This window comes from Bubalus bubalis, chromosome 16 (assembly GCF_019923935.1).
Source record: "Bubalus bubalis isolate 160015118507 breed Murrah chromosome 16, NDDB_SH_1, whole genome shotgun sequence".
Classification (NCBI taxonomy): domain Eukaryota; kingdom Metazoa; phylum Chordata; class Mammalia; order Artiodactyla; family Bovidae; genus Bubalus; species Bubalus bubalis.
The window spans coordinates 32,325,250-32,345,373 of NC_059172.1; the positions used below are offsets into that span (position 1 = coordinate 32,325,250).

Below are 20,124 nucleotides of genomic sequence, written 5' to 3' on the forward strand. Positions count from 1 at the left end.
GAGTGAAGGGTGAGCTACTTTGTATACAATGTGGTTAGAAAAGCCCTCTTAGCGGAAGATACAAAGTATGACCAAAAGGATAAGGAAGTACCTAGAATTGTGGTCTCTGAATATGGTTTCTCTCTGAAAGGAATCAGAATTCCTTGGAAAACTAGCTTACTGAAGATCTGGAATAGGAACTGTAAAAGAAAACAAAATTATTTAAATATGTTGGGGTCATAATGTGGGCGCCAACTTGGAGGAACTCCCACTGACCACTGATGTAGCATTTGGAGCACTGAGAGAATAATGACTGCAATAGATTGAAACACATCCATTATTCAAAACATGTGAGTGCATAATGTTACTTTAAAAATTCATTCTTCACTTTTGGACCAAAACTGCTGCTGCTGCTAAGTCGCTGCAGTCGTGTCCGACTCTGTGAGACCCCATAGACTGCAGCCCACCAGGCTCCCCCTCCCTGGGATTCTCCAGGCAGGAACACTTGAGTGGGTTGCCATTTCCTTCTCCAATGCATGAAAGTAAAAAGTGAAAGTGAAAGTGAAGTTGTGTCCGACTCCTAGGGACCCCATGGACTGCAGCCCACCAGGCCCCTCTGTCCATGGGATTTTCCAGGCAAGAGTACTGGAGTGGGGTGCCATTGCCTTCTCCGGGACTAAAACTAGGCAGTCAAATATTTATCTTGCCTTTCCTATAAGAATTGTACCTTAACATACCCAAATAGTCCATGAGGGGATAGTTCTTTAAAAAAGAATTCAAGCTAACAAATGCATAAAGAATGATAAACTGTTCTCCTTTAATGAAATGAAACCAAACAGGCAATGAAACTTTCTACATTTTTCTTTATATACATTTTAATATTTTGTGTTAGGAAATTTAAAAATCAGTTTAAAGGAGGAGCAGCGAGAATTCAGCCAGAAGGAATGAGAGTGATGGGAAGATATTTCATACAAATAACGCTTTGAAAAAGGTACAGAATTGAAAAAAAAAAATCTGTCCAGATTCAGAGAAGTTTTAATAATTGTATTGCCTAAAGTACAAGGCATGTAAGTGAGAGTGTCGTGGATATGCAGTTGTTTGTTAGTTTTCAGAATACGTAGGACCTGAAAACAGTGAAACGAAACTATTGGCAAGTTCAAAAGGAATTGAGATTCAAAGGAGCTTCTCTATTATTCTTGCTTGGGCTCATTAAAAAAATAATAAACATTATTATTTTATTCAACAGAAGCATTCAACAGTGGATTTAATTAAGCAAAATTGATTTGGCATCAGACCTTACTAGAAAGGTATCATGTATAGAATGCACCATCGATTTTACTTGGACAATTTGTGCTGAAAGTAGGCAGCCAATTAATGTGATTGTTCTTCATCTCAGCACTTGATTTGTTCTTTTTAAAGTTGCATGTATGGAGATGAATACCCCAAACTTAACGATTTCTGATCCCTTACATTGGGCTCTGTTACAATATTAGGGGACCACATATGTTTCCTTCTAAAAGTAGTATGTTCTATACTCAGAGTGAGTAATTTAACCTCTCTTGCCAATGAAATCGTCTTCTCTATTCAAATAGAGAAGTGGGTATTCTGATACCCACTGTACATGTTATGAATAAATACTGTTTTGTCTAGGTTCATGTTTGTATGGATAACAATAATTGGGTATTTCTTTGTGAAACTAATTTTTCCCATTTAAGTGATTTGTGCCATGGTATTATTTAAAAAGAAGAAGAAAAAAAAAAAACTCTGAAGTCTTGTCTTGAAAATTACTAGTATGGAATAGCATCAGAGTTTGTGCATTAATTTTTCAAGCCAGTATTTATCTGTCAGCTCCAAATTGAATGTGATGTACTATTTTCTGGTATATAAGTTTGGCTCCTTGGATTCAGAAATGCAATAAATGCTGCAGCAGAGGAATGATGGGAAATTGAGATGTCAGACTGAGTCATCATAGCTCTGGAGGTGGATAGCTGTGTTCCCTGTGATATACCAGGGGTAGTTTGTTTCTATGGCTGGTCACATAGTTTGGTGAAATGAAAAGCATTTCAATTAAGTTTCAATTTTCTCATCTTTATACTTACCTTTTTCCTAAAAATGAGAACAAAAGAAGACTTTGAAAATAATGAAACCAGTTATAGTGTTCTGCCATTTATCATTGGTTCTTTACTTCTGAATTAAATTTACATATAGAAAGATGGGATTTGCTAAGTAGTGTATTTTAAGGAAAAGAGCTTCCTTTATAGGACAATATTTATTTTATAATTTAATTTATATTACATTTGTATTTTTTAACAGGGTATCCAGAAGTTGGCTAGTCAGTATCTGAAGAGAGATTGGCCTGGAATAAAAGCTGATGATCGGAATGATTACAGGTAACTTAATCAGTATTCTTGCCCATTTTCTTTAAAACTTGTTTCACACAGAGCCATGTCACATATATATAATATAAAGACTCCAGGATTTTAAAAAATTTCTTCCTTTCCTCTGCTGTGTTTTTAGACATAATGTCAAAATTATTAAACAGTGTTAATGTTCTACAACATATATAATCTATACGCAGTAGATCATTTTCATATATCTTAAGTCTAGATTACATTCTGTTTAATTGATGGACACTCTCATAAAGAATTTAAAGTAGATAGATGACAGTGGAACATAACTTGTTTCCTCAGTGACCTATAGATGAAACACACTCTTATAGCAATAATGAAACAGGATAGTAATGTTCTATCATGATCTTGATTCTTTACTTCTGAAACAAATTCTACATTTGAACAGATAGAATTCTGTGAGCCTAGGGAAAAAGAGTTTGTGTGTGTCTGTGTGTGTGTATATATATATATACTTTATACACACCCAGGGTATCCAGAAATTGACTAGTCAATATCCACATACAAATTTTAAAGAAGGTGGGTGACAATGGAATATAAATTGTGTCGTCATACAGACGTTTTATAGCTGATTAACAATTTTGTGACAGTTTCAGGTGAACAGTGAAGGAACTCAGCTATACATATACATGTGTCCATTCTCTCCCAAACCCTCCTCTCATCTACGTTGCCACAACATTGAGTAGAGTTTCATGTGCTATACAGTGGGTCCTTGTTGGTTATCCATTATAAATATAACAGTGTGTACATGTTCATCCCACACTCCCTGACTATCCCTTCCCCCAGAAACTGATTTGTTCTCTAAGTCTGTGAGTCTCTATTTTTAAGTAAGTTCATTTGTATCATTTCTTTTTCGATTCCACATATAACAGATAGCATATGATATTTTTTCTTCTCTGTCTGACTTACTTCACTTGGTATGACAATCTCTAGGTCCATTTGTGTTGCTGCAAATGGCATTATTTCATTCTTTTTAATGACTGAATCATATTCCATTGTATATATGTACCATGTCTTCTTTATGCATTCCTCTATTGGTAGATATTCAGGTTGCTTCCATGTCTTGACTAATGTAAAGAGTACTGCAATGAACATTGGGGTGCATGTATCCATCATTCTGACTGGTATGAGGTGATACCTCATTGTAGTTTTGATTTGCATTTCTCTGATAATTAGCAGTGTTGAACATCTTTTCATATGCCTCTTGGCCATCTGTATGTTTCCTTCGGAGAGATGTTTACTTAGATCTTCTGCCCATTTGTTGATAGGATTGTTTGCTTTAATGCTGTTAAACCTCATGAGCTAACGAGACTAATTTTGGAGACTGATCCCTTGTTGGTCACATCATTTGCAAATATTTTCTCCAAATCCATACAGATATCTTTAAAGTATTTATAATTTTGTTTAGACTTGGATGTCTTTTTTTGCGGTTAATTTGGAAGTATTTATTAGCTTTTGTACTCAAGACCGTCCTTAGTGTTGAGGGAAACTATGTCAAAGACAAGGTTTCAGAGTTTGCAGTCCGGTTGAAGTTAAGACTAATTATTTATTACTCATGAAGCAATAGCAGAGAATCCAGGGTAAAAGAACTCAGTATTGGGGGCTGGTGCACTGGGACGACCCAGAGGGATGGAATGGGGAGGGAGGAGGGAGGAGGGTTCAGGATCGGGAACACATGTATACCTGTGGCGGATTCATTTTGATATTTGGCAAAACTAATACAATTATGTAAAGTTTAAAAATAGAAAAAAAAAAAAAAGAACTCAGTATTGAAATGTGTTGTTTGGAATCTGAATATTTATCAGGTTACTGGATCATAAGATAATTTCTTAACAGAGCTAGAAAACTGAAGAATATATAAGAAACCTTAACAGTATTGCTGATGTAAGTAAAGCCTGACCTAGGAAGAGCTTGCTTGCTAAACAGTAGAGAAGAACTCCAACTTATAGATAGGTTATATTCCAAGTTTGTTTGAAATTCAGGATGTGGGCTACCAAAGAAATAAGGCTAAGGTTATGCCCCCAGGCTAACTTATACAACCTAACTTTTAAAAGTATGGTAAGCCACTGGAAAAGGGAATGGCAAACCACTTCAGTATTCTTGCTTTGAGTACCTCATGAATACTATGAAAAGGCAAAAAGATAGGACACTGAAAGATGAACTCCCCAGGTCAGTAGGTGCCCAATATGCTACTGGAGATCAGTGGAAAAATAACTTCAGAAAGACGGAGCCAAAGCAAAAACAACACCCATTTGTGGATATGATTGATAATGGAAGTAAAGTCTGATGCTGTAAAGAGCAATATTGCATCGGAACCTGGAATGTTAGGTCCATGAATCAAGGCAAATTAGAAGTGGTCAAACAGGAGATGGCAAGAGTGAAGGTCGACATTTTAGGAATCAGTGAACTAAAATGGACTGGAATGGGTGAATTTAACTCAGATGACCATTATATCTACTACTGTTGGCAAGAATCCCTTAGAAGAAATGGAGTAGCCATCATAGTCAATGAAAGAGTCCAAAATGTAATACTTGGATGCAATCTCAAAAATGACAGAATGATCCCTGTTCGTTTCCAAGGCAAACCATTCAGTATCGTAGTACTCCAAGTCTGCCCCAACCAGTAATGCTGAAGAAGCTGAAGTTGAACGGTTCTATGACGACATACAAGATCTTCTAGAACACCAAAAAAGATGTCCTTTTCATTAAAGGGAACTGGAATGCAGAAGTAGGAAGTCAGAAAGAAACACCTGGAGTAACAGGCAAATTTGGCCTTGGAGTACAAAATGAAGCAGGGCAAAAGCTAATAGAGTTTTGCCAAGAGAATGCACTGATCATAGCAAACACCTTCTTCCAACAACATAAGAGAAGACTCTACACATTGACATCACCAGATGGTCAATACTGAAATCAGATTGATTATTTTCTTTGCAGCCAGATGGAGAAGCTCTATATAGTCAGCAAAAACAAGATTCCCTGGAGAAGGGAATGGCTACCCATTCCGGTATTCTGGCCTGGAGAATTCCATGGACAGAGGAGCCTGGAGGGCTACAGTCCATGGGGTCGCTAAGGGTTGGACACGACTGAGCGACTTCACTTTCACTTTCCACTTTCATGCATTGGAGAAGGAAATGGCAACCCACTCCAGTGTTCTTGCCTGGAGAATCCCAGGGACGGGGGAGCCTGGTGGGCTGCTGTCTATGGGGTCACACAGAGTCAGACACAACTGAAGCGACTTAGCAGCAGCAGCAGCAGCATTCTGCCTTCACCTCTGCAAAGCCTCACCTCCTAATACCATTATCACCTTTGAGGAATAGGATTTCCACTTATGAATTCTGGGGAAACACAGACATTCAGACCATAGCAGGTCTTTTCTATGTAAATATTCCTTGGAGTTCCCTCAGCTCTCTAGTGACTATTTTAAGTAATCTTATCTATTTTCCTGTCTTTAAATATTGCCTATAAACTAGTAATGATCTGTGTTTTTATGAACTCTGCAGCTTGGGAACAGACCTCATTTTCTCTTAGGAATGTTAAGTAGCTGCTTCTCTGCTTTCACAGTTTCATTTGCCACAGTACCACCAACCATATATATGTCTTTGTAAAACAGGCCTACTCTCACCCCTTACTTGAAAATCTTCTATTGTTTCTCCCTTCTAATAGTATGAAATTTTTTAAAAATTATGATATCCAAAGCCACAAGGAATCTTGACCCCAAATTACCCTTCTTTCCTCCTTTCTGGCCATTTCTCTTTCTTTCATGCTTGGTTCCCCAGCTCTTGGGAGCTTTAAGCTGCAGCTGTATTGCAGTTCTTATCACACCTCAGCTGGACTAAGTATCAGTCATTCCCTGCCTTTACTTCTGTTATCTAGGATGAGGGTAGTCTCCCTGTCTACTACCAAGACCAACAATACGTGGACACTTATTTATTAAGCACCATACTTTCTCCTTGTATCCGTCACTATATAAGTTAATCTTAGATTATGAATTTAACTTGCCAGCGTTTTCTAGAGTCTTCTTGATGTATGATGTTGTTTTCCAAGTCCAGAAAGATCTGTGATTTTGTTTGTTAGTTTTTACTTAAAAAAAAGTAATAATGGTTTCATGTGCAGTTTTAAGAAATAAGACAGAGCGCTCTTAACGATCTTCAGTCAGTTTCCCCAGTGGCATTATCTTGCATAACTGTAATACAGCATCACAATTAAGAAATCAATATTGATACAATCCACCAGTCTAATTCAGAATTCACCAGTTTTACGTGCACTCGTTTGTGTGTATGTAGGTGTATGCATATTAAGTTCTGTGGTGTTTTATCACATATGTAGATTTATGTGACCACTGCTGCAGTCAAATAAATTTGTTGGTTGGTTTCCTAATAAAAATTTTTCCTGGTGGATGAAACTGGAACCTATTATATAGAGTGAAGTAAGCCGGAAAGAAAAACACCAATACAGTATACTAACGCATGTATATGGAATTTAGAAAGATGGTAACAATAACCCTGTGTACGAGACAGCAAAAGAGACACCGATGTATAGAACAGTCTTTTGGACTCTGTGGGAGAGGGAGAGGGTGGGATGATTTGGGAGAATGGCATTGAAATACGTATAATATCATATATGGAACGAGTCACCAGTCCAGGTTCGATGCACGATACTGGATGCTTGGGGCTGGTGCACTGGGACGACCCAGAGGGATGGTATGGGGAGGGATGAGGGAGGAGGGTTCAGGATGGGGAACACATGTATACCTGTTGCGGATTCATTTCGATATTTGGCAAAACCAATACAATATTGTAAAGTTTAAAAGTAAAATAAAATAAAATAAAAATTTTTTTCCTGCTAAGGTTTGATCTGTTTTCCAGTGCATTAGTTATATGAGAAATAGTTTACAGCATGATTTTAGGTGGCATATGGATCAGTTTTTGTGTTTTTTTTTTAATTTTTTTGCCACATCATGCAGTATGTGAAATCTTAGTTCCCCATAGGAATCGAAGCCATGCCTCCTACTTTGGGAGTGTGGGACCTTTTTTTTCCCATTAATTTTTTTTATTTTAATTGGAGGATAGTTGCTTTACAATATCGTGATGGTTTTTTGCCATATATCAACATGAATTGGCCACAGGTATACATGTGTCCCCTCATCCTGAATCCCCTCCCACCTCCGTCCCCACCCTAACCCTCTGGATTGTCCCAGAGCGCTGACTTCGGGTGCCCTGCCTCATGCACTGAACTTGCACTGGTCATCTGTTTTACATATGATGATGTACATGTTTCAGTGCTATTCTCTCAAGTCATCCCATCTTTGCCTTCTCCCACTGAGTCCAAAAGTCTGTTCTTTACATCTGTGTTGCCTTTGCTGCCCTGCATGTAGGATCATCGGTGGTGTCTTTCTAAATTCCATATGTATGCATTAATATACAGTATTTATCTTTCTCTTTCTGACTTACTTCACTCTGTAATAGGGGGAGTATGGAGTCTTAACCACTGGACTGGTGAGGAATCCTAGATCGATATTTTTGGATTATACTAATTATAACTTAATTATTATGGCAAGTTTTATTTTTTAATTATAGTAGAATATGAATTGTAAGATACATATATCTTAATTTAAAAGGTGAGTCATTTTAACAAAAAAGATAACGATGGTATAGGAGATATGAGGCACAAACTATGTAAGATATACACGAAGAACTTAGGATATCCTTTTATTAGAGTGAAGACACTTTTTTTTTTTTTTACTTTTTATTTTATTTTTGGTTGTGCTGGGTCTTCATTGATTCGCATGGGCTTTCTCTCGTTGCAGCATGCAGGACCTACTCTTCATTGTGGTGCTCAGGTTTCTCATTGCAGTGGCTTCTCTTGTTGCGGAGCACAGGCTTTAGGTGCATGGCCTTCAGTAGTTGTGTCTTGCAGGCTTAGTTTCTGTGTAGTATGTTGAATCTTTCCAGACCAGGGATTGAACCCATATCCCCTTCATCGGCAGTTGGATTCCTATCCATTGCCCCACCAGGGAAGTCCAAGACTCTTTTAAAAAATTCTTTAATAGTATTGCTGGGACCAGGAGCAATCTTATGTCAACAGAATAGCAGAGGTTTGGAAGCCAGACAGATCCTGGATTTGAATCTGGTCTCCATCATTCCCTCCTCTCCTTCCTCCCGTAAATATATATTGAGTGAGTGCCTGCTATGCCAGACCCTGTTCTGTGTGCTGAGGATACGGGAGTGAATAAGACAAAGCTTCTGCTTTGTAAAAGTAAAAATAAAATCAGAGTGTCTTCACTCTAATAAAGGGGTATCCTAAGTTCTTCGTGTATGTCTTACACAGTTTGTGCCTTATATCTCCTGTGCCATTGTTATCTTTTTTTGTTAAAATGACTCAACTTTTAAATTAAAAATATATATCTTACAATTCACATTCTATTCTAATTGAAAAATAAAAGCCTTCATTCTAATGAAAGACAAGACAATAAGCATATGAGTAATTAAACATTATGTCACTCTGTGATAAAGATAGTAAGCATAGTAAGAAGAACACACAGTACTAAGATGTGCTGGGCACTGCAGTGGCTATACTGTGTAGACCATAGACTTTAGGAAGACAAGAGCAGAATCAGAGAGAGGTCATTTAGGCTATTATAGTAATCCAAGTATGGGATAATGGTGGCTAAAACCAGGGTAGTAGGAGTGGATAGACAGAGATAGACAGCAATCCGTTTCCTTTATATTTAAAAAATCTAGTGAACAGTATTTCTTGGTGGATCAGATGTGGAATATGAAGGGGAAAAAAAGAAAAATCAGTGATAACTCTAGGGGTTTGTGCTTGAACACCTAGAAGTTTTGGGTAGCTGTCAATGAGGTGAAATAGATTAATAGAACATTTTAGGGAAATCAGGAATTTGGTTTCAGACATTAAGTTTTAAGATACTTACTAAATATCCAAGTCAGATATGTTAAACAGGCAACTGAGTGGTTACAGAAGATGTCTGAATTAAAAATTCAGGAATAGTCAGCATATTGACAGTATTTAAAGCCATGAGACTGCATGAGCTTATCTAAGAGACTGTGTGGTTATGGGAGAGAAGAAGTTGTAGGAGAGAAGAAGTTGTAGGAGAGAAGAAGCTGACTGTGTGGACACTCCAGTAATTACAGGGCAAAGAGATCAAAAGGAACCAACAAAGGAGACTAATCTGTGCCTAGTGAGATAAAGGTAGATCAAGAGAGAGTAATAATCTGGAAGCCAAGTGAAGAAAACATTTTAAGGAGGATAAATTAGGTCAGTACTGCTGATAGGCTGAATAATAGGCCTAAACTTGAATTGACTATTTGGATTAGCCCACAGGGAGATCTTTGATGACTTTGACAAGTGATTTCAGAATGGTGAATGTTAAAGCCTTATTTGAATTGAATCAAGAGTGACTAGGAAGAGAAACAGAAGCAGTAATTTCAGACATTTCTTTCAAGGAGTTTTGCTGTTAAAGGGAACAGACATTGGGGTGATAGAAATGGAAGGGTTGATGAAAGATTTATTTATTTATTTATTTATTATTTTTAAGATGGAAGATATTATATAGGTATGATCCAGTAGAAAGGAAAAAAGTTGATATTGTAGGAAAAAGCACAATTGCTGGATTGCTATTCTTGAGTTCAGTTTAGTTCAGTCATTCAGTCATCTCTGACTCTTTGCGATGCCATGAACCACAGCATGCCAGGTCTGCCTTCCCATCACCAACCCCCAGAGTTTACTCAAACTCATGTCCATTGAGTCGATGATGCAATCCAACCATCTCATCTTCTGTCATCCCTTCTCCTGCCATCCATATTTCCCAGCATCAGTGTCTTTTCAAATGAGTCAGTTTTTCGCATAAGGTGGCCAAAGTATTGGAGTTTCAGCTTCAGCATCAGTCTTTCCAATGAATATTCAGGACTAATTTCTTTAAGGATGAACTGGTTGGATCTCTTTGCAGTCCAAGGGACTCTGAAGAGTCTCCAACACCACAGTTCAAAAGCATCAATTCTTTGATGCTCAGCTTTCTTTATAGTCCAACTGTCACATCCATACATGACTACTGGAAAAACCATAGCTTTGACTAGATGGACCTTTGTTGGCAGAGTAATGTCTCTGCTTTTTAATATGCTGTCTAGGTTGGTCATAACTTTCCTTCAAAGGAGTAAGCGTCTTTGACTTTTATGGCTGCAGTCACCATCTGCAGTGATTTTGGAGCCCCAAAAAATAAAGTCTGTCACATTTTCCATTGCTTCCCCATCTATTTGCCATGAAGTGATGGGACCAGATGCCATGATCTTTGTTTTCTGAATGTTGAGCTTTAAGCCAACTTTTTCACTTTCTGCTTTCACTTTCATCAAGAGGCTCTTTAGTTCTTCTTCACTTTCTTCCATAAGGGTGGTATTATCTGCATATCTGAGGTTATTGATATTTCTCCTGGCAATCTTGATTCCAGCTTGTGCTTCATCCAGCCCACCATTTCTCATAATGTACTTTGCATGTAAGTTAAATAAGCAAGACAATATACAGTCTTGACGTACTCCTTTTCCTAATTGGAACCAGTCTGTTGTTTCATGTCCAGTTCTAACTGTTACTTCCTGACCTGCATACAAATTTCTCAGGTAGCAGGTCAGGTTGTGTGATATTCCCATCTCTTTCAGAATTTTCCATAGTTTATTGTGATCCACAGTCAAAAGCTTTAGCATAGTCAATAAAGCAGAAATAGATGTTTTTTTGGAACTCTCTTGCTTTTTCCATGATCCAGCAGATGTTGGCAATTTGATCTCAGGTTTCTCTGCCTTTTCTAAAACCAGCTTGAACATCTGGAAGTTCACGGTTCATGTATTGTGGAAGTCTGGCTTGGAGAATTTTGAGCATTACTTTACTAACATGTGAGATGAGTGCAATTGTGTGGTAGTTTGAGCATTTTTGGATTCCCTGGTGGGCTCAGACAGTAAAGCATCTGCCCGCAACGCGGGAGACCTGGGTTTGATCCCCTAGTTGGGAAGATCCCCTGGAGAAGGAAATGGCAACCCACTCCAGTACTCTTGCCTAGAAAATTCCATGGATCGAGAAGCCTGGTAGGCTACAGTCCATGGAATCGCAAAGAGTCGGACATGACTGAGCGACTTCACTTTCACTTTGAGCATTCTTTGGCATAGCCTTTCTTAGGGACTAGAATGAAAACTGACCTTTTCCAGTACTGTGGCCACTGCTGACTTTTCCAAATTTACTGGCATACTGAGTGCAGCACTTTCACAGCATCATCTTTTAGGATTTGAAATAGCTCAACTGGAATTCCATCACCTCCACTAGCTTTGTTTGTAGTGATACTTCCTAAGGCCCACTTGACTTCATATTCTAGGATGTCTGGCTCCAGGTGAGTGATCACACCATCATGGTTATCTGGGTTGTGAAGATCTTTTTTGTACAGTTCTGTGTATTCTTGCCACCTCTTAGTATCTTCTGCTTCTGTTAGGTCCATACCATTTCTGTCCTTTATTGAGCCCATCTTTGCATGAAATGTTTCCTTGGTATCTCTGATTTTCTTGAAGATATCTCTAGTCCTTCCCATTCTATAGTTTTCCTCTATTTCTTTGCACTGATCACTGAGGAAGGCTTTCTTATGTCTCCTTGCTATTTTTTGGAACTCTGCATTCAAATGGGTTTATCTTTCCTTTTCTCCTTTGCGTTTTGCTTCTCTTCTTTTCACAGCTATTTGTAAGGCCTCCTCAGACAGAACTTATATAATGTACAGATGTGAAAAATTGGCCTTCAGAACATAAGTAATTTTTGGAGTAAAAAGAAGGAAAACACAGTATATGGGTGCAAAAGCAGGGAGAGAGGTAGATGTGGAGGGAGCATGTGGACATTGTCTTCATGCTTCATTATCAGCTGAAAAGTGTGGTCATATTAGAGGTTTGAGATGAGAGGAAAATGTAGGAAATAATTATCTATAAGAGTAAGCAAATAAGTAAATTAGGGGAATATAGTAGGATTGCTGGGTAACACGGGCTTCCCTGATAGCTCAGTTGGTAAAGAATCCACCTGCAGTGTGGGAGACCCCAGTTCGATTCCTAGGTTGGGAAGATCCCTTGGAGAAGGGTAACACTAAGGTTTATTTGCAATTTAAACTGAGAATAGGTAGCATGATTATTTTCTCCAGCAGTGTTCTGTTGCACAGACATTGGTATGGTGTAAACAGAATTTTGGATTTAAACAAGTTTGGAATTTGTAAATTATAATGATGGAAAGAGAGTGAGGCAGAGGTAACTAGGGTGTACATTAGAGAGTGATAATACTGGAAATCTAGGCTGGATAAAGAGAGCCATAAAGGGAGATTATGAGAAGGGAGTAAAAGACAGTGGAAAGGAGGCAGATGAAATGGTTTGTGGGCTGTGATTGGGTTGAGTAATTGTTGAAGTGAGAATCCTAAAGGGAGTGAGGAGAAGCAAGAGGCGTTGGTCAGAGATTAGATGATTAAATTGGTATTAGAGTAGAGGGGTAGTTATTGATAATGGCAAAGTCTAGGTTATGCCCATGAGAGTATTAGTTCCTGGTGAATAGCCACAGAAAAATTTCTCAGCTTCTCCAAGCCTTACTTTTTCTCCTCTACAGAATGGGGATAATGCCTATCTTACAAAGTTGTCCTAAGGATTAAATGATATAGTACATGTAAAATACATGCCATAGTGCCTAGCATGTGATAGGTTCTTAAGAGAATGTCCTTGCTTTCTTTTATAATTTTGAGTCTTTTTTCCTTAACTGAGCAGAATAGTAAAATACTGTAAATGCTTGATACCTTTCCTTATGTTTCAAAATTTTATATATGAAGCCTAGTGAAATGAAACTTTTAGGAACTCACTCTACAACCCATTATTATTTTTTCAACTGAAATGAAAAACACCACTGTCATTGGAACTACGACTATTATATTAAGAAGAAGTACTTCTACAAAGTACTTTTGTAGTATTTCTTGTACAATTCTGTGACTGTTACTACTTATTCATTTAAAAGAATCTGTATGGCAAGAATTTTCACATCATTTTCATTTAATTGTTATAATAGCCCTTTGAGGTGCATGGTGCTGATATTTTTATTATCTTTCCATTTTCCAGTAGAGGAAATGAAAGTGTAGTGAGATGTGTTACAGAAGATTTTATTGGTTAAACTAGAACTGGAACCCAGATCTTCTCACTAACTGGTAACCGAATTTCAGGCAATTCATGGTGTTCCATTGTTGAAAATATTTGCCTGCTATTTATTTGTTTGCTAATCTCTAAAGATCTCTTTTTAAACTCTATAATGAAAGGATTTTTCTTTTTATTTTACAGTCCTTATGATTTATACATTCATCCATCCATTCATTGTTTTCATTCAATACATACTTATTATAACCTTTCTAATTATTAGGCCATGTGCTAGGCCATAGAAATACAATTGTGAGAAAGACATACACCCCTGCCTTCAGGAAATTTTTTCCATAGTGAGACAGACAAACGTTAACAATTACATATAGATACTTATAATTGAAGGAAAAGTGCTAGAACCATATGAACCATGTGAATAGGGAGGGATTTGATTGAGTCTGTGTATTAGTTTGGTGGTGATCATGAGACTTCCCTGTAAGTGTCAGTCACTCAGTCGTGTCCGACTGTTTGTCACCCCATGGCCTGAAACCCACCAGGCTCCTCTGTCCATGGAATTTTCCAACAAGAATACTGGAGTGGGTTGCCATTCCCTTCTCCAGGGAGACTTCCCTGAGGAAGTTCCATTTAAGCTGAGATTTGAAGGATGAGCAGCAGTCAGTTAGATGGAGGGGTAAGAGGAAGAAGGGGCAAGCGTGGATGAAGGAATTCTTTCTTCCCTATTCCCCTCATCTCCTAAGATTTCTCTTCTTGCGTCTGATGGATTTCCTACTACAGCACATGGTCCTCTATATTGCTGTAGTAGAAAATCCATAGACGCAAGAAGAGAAATCTTAGGAGATGAATATTATATCAGTGCAATATCTCTTTTTAGCAAAGTACCACTCATTGTTATAAGTTATAAAATATGTTTATAACTAGTATAGGATCATGTTGGGACTAAGTCATTTAGGAAAGCAGAAGAGAAGGTTTGAAAAGGAAATTGGCTACGGAAAGCAAAGGATGAATAATTCTTTGACGTTATCTAAAGATTGATGAGAGCACATTTATCAAGCAAAGGTGATGGAACTTAGTTGGAATGACTCCAAGCTGCAATGAGATGCTGGCTAAGTGTTATTACAACAGAGAAACAGATGTAGAGCAATAATAACGTAGACTTCTTTTGTCTAACAAATATACTTCTCAAGAACATAAGCAATTGTTCATGACTTTTTTTTTCCAGTCACATCCATTTATGTAAGAGAGCAATATAATATAGTTGAAAGAAAAGGTACTTTAGAGGTATTTGTCTAAAACTCAGTACTGCCACATTCTTGTGTAAGCTAGGGTGATCTTCTAAATCTGAGCCTCAGTTGCCTCATCTCTAAAATCAGGAAAATACCTTAATGGAATAATGAAATTTGGTATTCATAATGACAGTCCTGAAACAGTGAAAGGCCTGAAAAGTCTGAATTATTCACTAATTTTTTATAGTGTTAGCTTTGTCTAGAATTGTAATCCTTGTATCACTTTAGTAATCAAGAATAGCTAATGAATCAAAACAGCCCATTGTCAGGCTATAGAGAAATAGAGCGTATTCCATGTTTCTACTTGTTATGTATGCTAAAAACATTACTACCTATGAACCAATATAAATACACTTTAAACTATAAAGAAAGTATTAATTCTGTTTGTCAGTGCTAGCCAGAGAGCAAAAGGTTAGGCAACTTATTCTTCCTTTTCTCTGCCTAATACTTTTCTGTTCTTCTTTGAATTTAGGAGCATGTATCCTGTTTGGAAATCTTTTCTCGAGGGAACAATGCAGGTAGCCCAGTCTCGGATCAATATATGTGAAAACTATAAAAACTTCATTTCTGAGCCTGCAAGGACAGTGAGAAGCCTAAAAGAACAGCAACTAAAACGGGTATCGTTTCTATTTGTTCTTTTCCTTTAATATCTCATTACTACATTTATAATCTGCAAGATTATGTTCAATTGCATTTTACACTTTGAGTTTTTGTCTATGGTCCAAATGTTTCTGATTTTAACATAGATTGTCTGATTTCAACATGTTCCCTCTGGCTACTGTATTTTATTAATTGACAAAGATGAGTGTGATTTGAATCTGAAAGCTCAGTAAACATTTCTTACAAATATCACTTTTCAATTTAATTCAAGGAAGTAGACCTACTTAGGTTGGTATATATTAAAACAATTACAATGTTATTAATCCCACTAAGTCTTGAGAAAATCTTAGTTTCAGTTTGATCCATTTTGTATAATAATTTAAAGGAAATTGACACATCTTGACCATATATAGCAAAAAGTGAAAGTGAAGTTATTACCAAATTTGGGTTACTCTAAGGTTTAATTATATGAACTACATAAAAGTTTTTAAATGATTATACAGAATTTTAAAATTCATAGAAAGAATAATATGATTTTTATTAAAAGCTTGTGATTGAAAGTAGGTAATTGAATTATATCCTCTTAGGAAATAGTTATAAAATTAGAGATTATCATGATGCCTATAAAGTATTTAAATGTTTTTTATGGAAGTATTAATACTTTAAAAATTATTAAAGTAATTATTTAAAGAAATAATATTTCACAAGCCATTGTTTTGATTCTAATTGTCCTTTGGATTTTCACTAATTTTTACAAACAAAAACTAAATAAACTAATCTTCCATGTTTGCCAAAGATGATTTTAGTAGCACAAAATCAATGTTATTAATAAATATATCTCTTTCAAGCATTTACATAGTATCAATGTGTTTTAACATATTTCTGTAAGAATGCCTCTGCTCAAAATTCTCTTTCAAAATTTTCTTTCAAAACAGTACATGACCACTGACCGAACAAAGCTTTCGATTGGAAGAAAAAATGTTTTGTGTGTGTGTGTGTGTATCCATCAGCGCACACAGAAAGAGAGTGGGAGACAGAGGTAGAGAACTGATCCAACTCCCTCCTAACTGGGAGGAAATATGATGTTTCAAATAGCCAGTGCATTCACCAAATCTAATTGAATTATTGGAAGTTCTGCATTTCTCAATATCAGAATATTTTGAAAGAGTTAACCGATTTGTGCTCTTTTATGATCTGAATTTCACTTAACATACCTGGGCAAAGAATGTTTAGTGAGGTTTGACAAGTCCACTTATCTGTGAATTAACTTATATTATAGCCAGTAATAATGGTGTTTATGTTTTATCTAAGCAGTTGTTGAACACTAAATATATTTTGAGCATTCGAGGAGGGAATGGCAACCCACTCCAGTATTCTTGCCTGGAGAATACCACGGACAGAGGAGCCCAGCAGGCTCTTCATAGGTCACAAAGAGTTGAACACAACTGAAGTGAGTTACACACACACCATATATTGAGCATACCTATCAGGACTCTGAAATTGCAGATGACAGAAACTTACTTCAAATTGACTTAAACCAAGAAGAGAATGTATAACTAAAAATTTCAGCATGGATGGAATCCAGACAGGAGTGGATCCAGGAGCTCAAATGATGGCATTAGAATTCATGTTTCTTCCCATCCATTAGCTCTGCTTTCCCCAGTGGCTTCATTCTTCAGCAACTCTCCATGGCATAGCAACTCTCCCCACATTGTGCCGCCCCTAACTTGCCGGATTTACAAATATCAGAGCTAGCAAGTCCACATTTTCCACTTTCCCCAAAGTTCTAACAAAATTATCAGAATTGAGGCTCATTGACTTATCTTGAGTTACAGAGGTTACAGTCCTCATGCAAACTACATGGACTAAAAACGGGAAAAGATGATTCTCCAAAGAAAAATTGAGATGGATTCCCAATGGAGCAAGATAAGCAGCACATGGCCACAAATATTGACTTCTCCAACTGTACTTCCCAAACTTTACAACAATTGACTCCACATAGGATCAAAAATCATCTATTTTTCGTTCTGTACTCCAACCCTTTCTTCGTACTTTCTTTTTTCTTTTAGCCTCCTTTTGGATTAATCTTGTATTTTTCTTTTTTCTTTTAGTGTGATGAGAACACTTAACATGAGATCTACCCTGTTAACAGATTTTTAAAGTGTACAATACAGTATTGTTATCTATAAGCACAATGTTGTGCAGACAGTCTCTAGAACTTATTCATTTTGTATAACTGAAATTTTTTATGTTTGATTATTTTATGTATTTCACGGAAGTGGAATCATGCAGTATTTGTTGTTCTGTGACTGGCTTATTTCATTTGGCATAATGTCCTCTAGTTTCAACCATGTTGTTGCATGGGATATCTTTCTTTTTTAAGGCTGAAGAATATTCTACTGTATGTATATACCATATTTTTTAATACATTCATGCATTTATCCACATTTTGGTTATTTCCATATTTTGACTTTTGTGAATAGTGCTGCAGTAAACATGGAATACTAATATTTCTTTGAGATGCTGATTTCACTTCTTTTGGATAAATACCTAGAGGTAGGATTGCTGGATAATGTATGGTAGTTGTAGTTTTAATTTTTTGAGGAATCACCATACTCTTTTCCATAAAGAGCTGCACCACTTTGCATTCTCACCAACAGTGCACAAGGGTTCCAATTTTCCCCCAACCTTGCCAATACTTGTTGTCATTTGTTTTTTTGGTAATAACCATCCTAACAGGTATGAGGTGATATCTCATTGTGGTTTTGACTTGTAGTTTCCCTGGGGATTAATGACATTGAGCAATCTTACACATTTTATTATCAAAATTTCCTTCACTATTAGCTTTTTAATCTTATAATCTTGTTATTCTTTTAGTAATTACTTTAGAGATTGCAATGTGCTTTTTTGACATACTGTAATTTACCATGAATTGATATTTTTACTGCTTTTCAAACTTTAAGTCTATTGTGAATTAGTATTTTGTCACCTCTTAAACAATGTAAAAATGTTTTTATAACATAATTCCATTTACCTCCCTGTTAGGACTTATTTGCTATTAGACTTTTTGTCTCTGTCCATGTCTTTTGTAATTTTTCTGCACTTTCTTTATTAATGTGCTTTTTTCTGCACTTCAGTCTGAATTTTCAACTGTTATCTTCCAGTTGATTAACACTCTGTCCTGCTATTTATCTTTTTCTTTCTGTGTGTTTTTACAGATTGATTGAAGTAGAGTTAATTTACAATACTGTGTTATTTTCAGGTGTACAGTAAAGTGATTCAGTTTTATATGTTTTTCAGGTCATTTTCCAGTATAAGTTATTTCAAGATATTAAATATAGGTCCCTATGCTATACAGTAAATCCTTGTTACTTCCCTGTTTTATTCATAGTAGTTTGCATCTGTTAATCCTATACTAATTTATCCCTTCTCTCCTGCTTTTTCTCTTTGATAATATGTTTGTTTTGTATGTCTATGAGTCTATTTCTGTTTGTATATAGATTCATTTGTATTTTTTGGATTCCACATATAAGTGATATCATATAATACTTGTTTTTGTCTTACTTTCTTCATTTAGTATGATATTCTATAGGTCCATCCATGTTGCTGCAGATGGCAAAATTTTGCTCTTTTTATGCCTAAATAATAGTCCAGTGTGTGTGTGTGTGTGTGTGTGTGTGTGTGTATTGTGTATACCACATCTTTAAATTTTTTTTGAGTATCGTTAATTTATAATGTTGTCTTCGTTTCTTCTGTAGTGTAGTTATATACAGTTATATCCACTCTTTTTTAGATTCTATTTCCGTATAGGTCGTTACAAATGTTGTTTTCATTTCTTGACTATTGTGCATAGTGCTCCTGTGCTGTTCTGCTATTTCTAATCTGCTTTTAAAACTTATCTTTTGGAATCTCAGTGTATTCTTCAGTTCTAGAATTTTTTATCTTTTAAAAAATGGAGTCAATGTTTCTGATGCAATTCTTCATGTTTTTTCTTTCGCCTGTTTAATGTATTACTCCTAATCTCTGTTTCATAGTTCCACTATGTGAACACTGTAGGTCTCTTTTTATCATAATCTGTTTTTTTGTTTGTTTGCTTGTTTTTAGTTATTTGGGTCTACTGCTTTTGTAAGCGTCATGGTGCTGGATATTGTGGATAAAAATTGTAGAGGCTATGGAAGATGTTTTCTGTTTCCAAAGAGAGTTAAGTTTTTTAGCAGGCAGATAGAATACTATTTAATCACTTTGATTCTGTTAGGGTCTATCTAGCGTTAGACTTTTTAGGCTTGTCTGTTTCACTTTTGTCCTTACTTCTGGGGTCTTACCTGAAAGTGTAGGATATTTACCAAAGCCTTTCTGTTTTGACAAGACTTGAACTCCAACCTTTTTCTTCTCAACATCATGTAGCTGCTCTGCTCATGTAGCTGTTCATTGCTCAGCTCATTAGCCTTTTAGCTACTGTTCTTTCCCAAATTTCTTGGAGCTTCATTCCACACATGCCATTTAGAAGTCAACTGATGACTTGGGGAAATTGCATACAGATTTTATGGCTTGCTTGTCTGTAGTATCCTTCTTCCAAGATTGAGTCTCTCAAGTTCCTACTCTTTTGGCACCCTTCAAACTCCAACCTCTGTTTCCACAGTCTAGTTAGAAAGAGCAAAAACAACAACAACAACAAAAAAAACAACCCCACTTTCTGTTT

At 36.5% G+C, this 20,124-nt stretch overlaps 1 protein-coding gene across 1 annotated transcript in view; it reads left to right on the forward strand.

Moving 5' to 3' along the window:
- Positions 1-20,124, forward strand: part of FCHSD2 (FCH and double SH3 domains 2) — a 238,764-nt gene that overhangs the window by 82,747 nt on the left and 135,893 nt on the right. The window contains exons 4-5 of the mRNA XM_006064686.4: positions 2,293-2,369; positions 15,298-15,442. Of these exons, the coding sequence (XP_006064748.1) occupies positions 2,293-2,369; positions 15,298-15,442 (222 nt within the window). The remainder of the gene's footprint in view (positions 1-2,292; positions 2,370-15,297; positions 15,443-20,124) is intronic.